We start from the raw sequence: 8495 nt of genomic DNA, 5'->3' as shown, positions 1-8495 counted from the left end.
TTATAACGGGTTTTCAAAAAGTAAAAAGGCACTGAAGTGGAATATCGATGACAGATCCTTCCCCGTTATGCAAGCACTTTAAATACCTGTTAATAAACCAGGTAAAATTGAATTCCTGAAGAAAAAATAGTTACTGAAACTTCAAGAACTAATATGGCCAAATAATAAAATTATCAACATTGTTCTAGAACACAATTAAGGGATGTCAGTGAGGCTGAAAAGAAATAGCTATTTCAGCAAGATTATCAAGCTATCTTAGACTCTGTTCTTTTAAAGATGAGGCATTTACTCACCATATTCCAGCTTATCAAGTTCTAGCTGAACAGGACAATGTGGCTTCTGAGAGAATTCTCAACTTGGTGCACACAACTGCTTCTATGCAAAGGGCCAAGGATGCAATCACTACCATGCCCTTCACAGCTGGTGATGAATTTGACTATATAGCTGGTGGTTCGGAGGAGTTTGGGGATGAAGATGATGATGAAGAAGATTTCATGCACACAGGGGGAGAAGCAGGCCATAGCTCAAGTACAAACACTCCATCTTGGATGTTTAGCAAAGATTGTGATGAGCACCATTTCAAATCAACTCTCTTTCACATCATTCAACAAACTCAGACAGCTCTTCAAGCCACTACAAATTCCAACACCAAGAGACTTTTTCATTTACTTTATTTTCTTCTATTTTCGTTAGTAATTTACTGAAATGTCCCTACTTCCGTTAAAGTTAACGGTTATCTTGGATGGAAAGTCATTAACGGGGTGCAAATAGAAGAGAAATCAATTTTATGGGGTGCAAGTTGGCAGAGAAAATAATGTAGACTGAAATCGCAAAAATAAAAATAAAAGTGGATTACGAACTGCCAATTACTAAAATAAAAAGAACTTATTATTGAATAACACACAAGTCAAAGATTTTTAAAATTGAAATCCAAATTAAATATGTCGATCCATTTATATCAATATATTTGACTTTAACAGCTTGCTTTAAAATATTATAATCCATGATTTTAAAATGAATTGGTAGCGGTTAAAATTTTCGTGAGACTGGGCTGTTGAGTTCTCGTTAATTTTAGGCCTTGTGACCACATGGGTTTTCTAGTCTGGGTTTAACCATCTATCACTAGATCTATATTAGCAAACAAATTAAAAAAAGTGCATTTCAAAAGCAAAAAAAATTGAAAAATAACATTGACGAGTACCCCCGTCCTACCCAATTATTTACATCTGGTTTGAGTACGAAGGTTAAAAAAATTATAAATTAATGATAAAAAGTAATATTCTAAAATTCTCGATTAGACCCATCAATCCACCATTAATCCTATACAAAGTACTACACTAATTGATTTTTGAAATATTTGAATAGAATCCTCACATAATGTGTTGGATTCATCAAATTTGATTGGAAACTCTGGTTCGAATCTGCGAATTTATTAAACATGTTAGTATAGTTCAAAATTTATATGTTAAACCTAAATTTTTTACAGTTGTTTCCAAAATTATTGTAACTATTGATAGCTGAAAATAAATTTATCTTTTACATAAATTTTAAGGCAAAATAATAGATTCCATTTATGTCATGAAATACAATCAAAATGTCATTGAAATCTCACTTTTATGTATTTTGAAAAATTAACGTAAATATTATCATTAACGACTTTACTTCCATAGGTGATTAAGAACATTATAATTTATTAATTACTTTGTTTGAATAAATAATAATTACTACAATTTTCAAATTTTTTCCATATATTAGTATTACTTGGAGATCTTGAATTAGAAATTCTCATTAAAATCTGCAAATTTTTAAAACAACATATCATTTAGGTTTCAAATTTTAAAAAACTTCATTTTTTAAATATTTATACCATGTATAAACTTTATAGCCGTTTCTAAAGTTATTAATTGATTGTTACAAGTTGGTTGGAATAAATTTGATTTTAACGTTAAATTAACTGCAAAATACTGTAGTTTATTTAAGTCACGAATACGATCAAATATCATTACGTATCTTGAATATATGTATGTTGAAATTACATTATTACCATCATGTACGATTTAACTAATATAAGTTATTTAAAAAATCATATTTTCCAATTATTGTTTATTAATTACCGTGATGGTACAAACAATAATTGGTATAAATTTATACATGTATAAGATTGCTCCTAGATTTTAAAATTTTTGTGCAACCTTATTTATATACCATAACAATTTTCTTTTCCCAAACTATCCCAAATTATTTGATGCAAAACATGAAAAATCTTACAAATATTTAATCACAAATTTACAGGTAAAAGGTAAGGATGAGGTATGTAAAGTGTGGGTTTAGGCCCAAAACCATGAACCTCTAACGTCCCCTAGAAATTGTTTTTCCAAATAACCGCAAAAAGGATACGTCCAGCACCCAATCCTAGGTACACAGCAGTGACTCCAGCAAAATGAAAAATCTTATAAATACCGAAAAAATATTCATTCCTACAGCCTCCAATATATTGCCGCATCTTTAGTTCAGTGTTCTTTTCCTACACAACATAACAGCAGCAGCCATCTTGTTCAGTTCATATCTAGGGTTTTTGTCTGAAACAATGTTGAATCTCCCTGACTCTCTTTATCCTGATCCGATACAAGGTGACAACAGTGTTATGTCGAATGGTGGTGCACCTGCTAACAACAATGGTCCCTGTGATGGTGCTAGCAAAGCTATTGATTGGCCTTCTGCTAGTGTAGAGGACTTGGTTGTGTTGCTTCGAGAACCTGAGCATCGCGAAAAGGCCATTTCATCTCTTACTCAGATTAAGGTCCATTATTTTTCTTCATTTATGAAGATTTTTGTTTGTTTTATGTACATTTTTGTTTTTTTGTATGTTGTTAGGTGGAAATAAATTGATCTGTAATTGTAAATTCATAAATGATGTTTTTAATACATGATTGGATGCATTTTTTGTGTTTAAGCTTGTTTAACGTGGCTGGTTAGAAATGATTGATGATTAATTATGATTAGAGTTATCTTTTATATTGTGTGTCTTGATTAGAAGTAATTGACAATAGATCTGAGTTTTTAAAGAGTTTAAATTATGCATTCATATGTTGAAATACAAGTTAAATTGTGGCCTTGTCATGATTTTATGATGTCTATGCTGGTCATTTCATTTTCATAAAGTGTGGTTTAATCGACCAGGGATTATGTAAACCAGATATACTCATTCGTTTGATTTCATTCTTTATGTGGTTCATACACAAACATAGATCGATATTTATTTGTAATCAGTCTGATTTATGAAAGTATCTCTTCAATCGGAATGTGCAAAATATATCTTTGTATGCACCAAATGTCACTTTTACGTGGATTCTTTCGATATTTTGTAGTTTTATATTTTATTTAGAACAATAAGTATGTGCAGAGAAATGATGATCTTGACTCGCCTAAATGACTGTATAGTATCATTTAAGTTTGCTTGTTAGAAGTTTAAAGTGCAGTCCAGCCTGCAGAGTCAAATTATTTACACTCTATGTTCTAATGTCTATTGGGTGATATAGTATATTTCATTTCTAACATGTGATTTATCAATACAGAAACAGGGAAGAATTCAAGATTTGGCCCTCCACATTTGGCGGTCAATCAGTACGGTTTTCTTACTCCTATCGGTATGCACAATGACTTGGGTCTACCAAATGCTTTGCATTGATCAAACTAAATGTATTTGTTTTAATAGCTTGCTTAAATTTATATCATGTCGTGAATTCTTTTATTAACTTCTAATTTTGGTTAACATTAACAATAAAAGTTCCCTGTTTTGATTTGAGTTTCTTCCTCACATCTTAATACTGAAGTGGACTACTAAACCAAAATGGCAGTATCTAGGTTACATTGTTATATTTGATCTTCTCAAGATATATAGTATTTAATCAATATTTCGTGATTAATGATCCTTATTCTTTCTTGTCTTTTGAAATGATTATACTTGTTTGTGAATCCCTTGATCCTTGTGTCCGATACTATGACATGCACGTCCCCTCATCGGATAGGGGATTCATCCTGAATCCTAATTTTGATTCTTTCCCCAATTTGTAATCAAAATTTCTGTTAACCGCCTATTTTCGTAAAATTAAGTATCAGTTTTTGTTAGTAAATACAAACGTATTATGCTAGTGTTCATTTTTGCATAAATTAAAATATTTTACCTGTATTTTGTGTTTTAGATCAATAAGTTATGCATTTGATTAAATTTGCTTATAGTTTGTGGTTTTTTTAACCAGATTGAATATATGTAACATCAAATCTAGAGAAAATCTATATTTCTATATGTCGTGTCCCCCGCACCCGAATTCCCATATTATTATATTTATTTATTAGATTTTTGTCCACGCACCCCAGCACTTCTGCACCCGTATCTTTGCTTGTCAGTTGCCGAAGAAATCTTTCATTGAACTAATGAGAAGATTTGCGGAGATCTCAAATATTTTGGAAATTTGAAATTTTGAAACCCAAAAATCTGGAAAATAGGCATTGTAAGGAAGTTCTGCAACTTTTATGTCACACGTCTTAGAGAAGTCCTACCCTTAAGATCAAGTTGCATCACATCTGAATCAGAACTTGATACAATTTATGAAATCCGCACATGATGGTCATTGGAATCATTTAAATGATTTACTACTTTGTTTGACAAGCTCAGCCTTGTGGTTTGTATTGGCTATTCTATCTATTCAAATAAGAATGTTGTGTTTTACAGTTGGTGATTAATGGAATTATCTTCTTTATTGCAGGAAGTATTATATACAAGTCATTAACACCTGAGAAACTTACTATGAAAGATTCAAGTAAAGTTTGTGATGTACTTGTTTTGTTTGAGGTCATTTCCGCTCCTTTAATTTCCTTTTCTAGTGGTATTAACTTTGTAATGTATTTGCTTTATATGTTCGATTTCCTAATTTTCAAACTTTTTTCTTATCAAATTTATTTTTACTTATCAAATTTATTATCTATATACATCAAATTTATTTTTACTTATGCAGGAGCCATAGCTGGTCCTCTATGTACTTAAAAATTATGTATGCAACTCTAATATCAAAGTGTTTTCTATTGAATGCAGTGCTTGGCCACTCACCCTCAAACGAAGATGCAGTTCCTTAATGGTTTTTCTGAACTTTCTGAAAGCTATGTGACTTGTTTCTGCTAATGTATTCAGTATTTACATTAGTCTTCTTCAACATAGTTGGATGTATCCACAGTTATAGCTTCTTCTCACCAAATGATATAAGCTAATTTCATTCTATAACTTTTGCTGATTTCTTGATGTCTGATATTGCTACTTAAAGACCACACAAGATATTGTCGAACTTGACGTGTTTTGATATATAAATGCATTCACTTTTTATTTCAAGCTGGTATGATTTGTTTATGTGAACACCAAAGAAACAGGACACTGAGGTGAAATCAAGGATTCAGTTGAAGTTACAAGTTTGTTACATAAATTCTGGGATGAGGATTTTGCATAACTTATTCAAATATTGTTATTAACTGATTTTAATAGGATAATTAAGGAGCTAGATAAGGTTAATCGTAGACAGACTTGTATTAACTTACTTCTGTCCTTGCAGTTCAGATACATTGTTACTTGTACCCTTTCTTGGAGACTGAAGAAACGAGCAAGCCATTCCAGTACCTAAGGCTAATGAGCTTGGGGGTCATTGGTGGTCTTCTGAAGGAGGTACAATTCCACTCTAAATCAATACATGATACCTTCAATTTTTTATACTTTTAGCCATTTGAATTATTAAAACAGCTAAGCACCAGTAACCTTGCATGGAAGTATTTTCTCATTGCTAGTTGCTACCCGCCCTTTCAAGTTTCAGCTCTGAATTGAATGCAATGTTGAGATGAATTAGCTTAATCAGAACAATAGTTGAAGAAAATGTCCATTATTTCTTACCAGATTGCATATCAATTTGCTTTAATATGATCTGATATGCCTATAAGGTTCTACTCCAAATATCATCGAATCTTCTCTACTATGCAGGTAGGCGACCCTTCGACAAAGGTTGCTGTTCACTGTTTGCTTGAATCAGGACTCTTCCCTTTGTGTCTAAAATCCATAGAATATGGAAACGAACTTTCACAATCAGTAAGTGTCCATTAAAATTTGAACTCAACATTCTTTCGCTTCCAAGCATTTTTTACTGCAATATATCACCTTACATGTAATGTAAGACAGTACAGAGTATAAAATCTGGTTACTAAAAATTTCAAATTAATATCCCTTTCTAGTGTTTCTGCTAGGTGTTTATTGAAAAAGGGATTTTTAGTTAATACTCCATGTTTCGTATTAATACATATCAAGTCGACTTGATGAACATCTAATATTTTGGTGTTAGATGAACATTATTACCCAGCCATATATAAATCATAAGGTTTATATTGCATGGCATAGACTTGATCGTCCTAGTAAGAACCTGAGCAAATAATTCTGAAACAATTCCGGTACACCATCAAAATATAAATAGATCGACACCCATAGTTAATTGGCTCTTTAAACTCACTCTGAACACTTGTATATGGCTATACAGACTGCATCTTGGATAATGTCAAGAATAATGATGCAAGAGCAGGGACTACAGTATTGCTGTGAGCCTGCAAACCGGTTGTGTGCAATCATGAAGGTTTTTAATGACGTAATTGAAAAGATGCAGGATGAACCGTCTACTACAGTTTTGAAGAATATTATTCAATGTGTATACTGTCCGATGATCCAAGGTTAGCCAGCAACCTTTGTAAGCATATCTTCCAAGCTGTTGTGTGTTTCTATTCTTATATCGTTCCTATAGTTATTGTATTATTGATTTAGAACTTGTGTAAAAAATGTCTCTGACCAAGCACCGGATAGCTTGAGAGTGGTTTTATGTCCCTTGGGGCGGTCTGGTTGTTGTACTTAACAAACATAATTTGATGTGATTCGAATGCAGCAGGGGTTGTCTCCTCTTGAGAAGCTTCATTCCGCCAATACTGACGACTGCCCCATATATGAAGCCCTTCGTGTAAGTCCATCCAGATGATCTCTTATATACATGTAAAAATGTGGACTCTATTGTGGCACAAAACAGCAAATTTCACTACCAAAATCCAAGTTTATAAAAAAAAGTATCTATATTACGCATAAATACTGGAGGCACACAGTATTTGCAATTTTGTATGCCTCAGCAACTTCTATGGGCATCTCTAGTTGCACAACAAAACCGACATCAATACTTCTAGATACACGACTCCTCGTTTTGAATATTACATAATTTTTTACATGAGTTTTTGTCGCGAGGACAGAGTCACAAGTACACACACTAATGTATCTTAAATGTTCTTATCTAATATCTAATTTTCTATACATATTATGCAGGCACGCCCTATAACCTTAAAAAATTTACAAGATTTGTTTCAAAAGCTATCGATGGGATGCGGGCCAAATGCAGAAGCCGTTGGTGATGTTGCAGGTTCCTCACATCTTGATCGCTAGCTGATATTTGCTAGCTCTTTCCTTTCGTTATACAAGGGAAATTAAGAATTCTTATAGATCTCAGAAACCTTTTAATTTTAGCTATGATGTTAACAATATTTTTTGTAGAACAATTATATCTCCAAGTTGCAAAATAATACATGATAAACAATAAAATGCCCTATCCAGATTCATGTGGTTAGCTGATGATATTTTGGTGTTTAGTTTTCTCCTTTTACGCATTTTTTTATTTTCTTTACTCATCTTCTTGAATTACAGGCATGAACTCATTGAATGTCACTATTGATCAACGCTCTCTGTGAACTCTGATGATTGAGATCTTGAAAAAATATTGTTATGTTCAAAGATTAAAAAGATTAGATATAGTACATAAAATATTATTACCATTAATAAATTTCTTTATGATTTATAAACAATATGTTGAGATTTTCTAAACTAAAACCATCTATTGAGGACTTGAGATGTCAAGAAACAAAAATTCGTTTATTTGCATCAAACTTTCGGTCTCAAGCATGTAAAATAGCAGTTACATTTGAGACATCAAGACCTGTGCATCTTTTCCTACCTATCTCTGTCTTCTATTTTTCCAGTTTGCGCAAATACACTAGAATCTTCATTCACATATTGCTGTGTGCGCATCATCAACCTTATAAAAACAAAATTGGCGGCTAACGAGTAGATGGGAAGAAAAATCTCTAGTTTAAATTGTGCAATTTGTTGATATGAACTTCAAGTTTCTACAACTGGAAGCTAAAAAGAAAGACATTGAGCTGTTGATTGTTTATTATGCAGCAGGCTCTGCATAAAATTTTAACTCTGATCATACATACCCGTACAATTGTCTATATGCTCGAAGAAACTATCTGTGTGCTTGGTACTAGACTGAAAACATTGAAAATTGAAGTTAAAATGGCATATATAACAACCAAAAAAATTGCATATTAAACTGTTATAATGCTAAAAATTGCTGCATAAAGTTATTTAATGTATG

General features: G+C 32.2%; 1 protein-coding gene across 1 annotated transcript; it reads left to right on the top strand.

Annotated features, from left to right (window-relative positions):
- The first annotated feature begins 2587 nt into the window (after positions 1-2587).
- LOC141703229 (cell differentiation protein rcd1-like) lies at positions 2588-7504 on the top strand. The gene is made up of 9 exons (XM_074506807.1): positions 2588-2800; positions 3576-3647; positions 4733-4852; positions 5093-5168; positions 5601-5710; positions 6020-6124; positions 6567-6731; positions 6963-7034; positions 7388-7504. The coding sequence occupies exons 1-9, from the start codon at positions 2588-2590 to the stop codon at positions 7502-7504; spliced, it is 1050 nt and encodes a 349-aa protein (XP_074362908.1).
- The last annotated feature ends 991 nt before the right edge of the window (positions 7505-8495 follow it).

The sequence above is a fragment of the Apium graveolens genome, unplaced genomic scaffold, assembly GCF_009905375.1.
Source record: "Apium graveolens cultivar Ventura unplaced genomic scaffold, ASM990537v1 ctg6353, whole genome shotgun sequence".
Classification (NCBI taxonomy): Eukaryota; Viridiplantae; Streptophyta; class Magnoliopsida; order Apiales; family Apiaceae; genus Apium; species Apium graveolens.
Note: the sequence above shows the minus strand (reverse complement) of the source record. Positions and strands in the feature narration are given on the sequence as shown.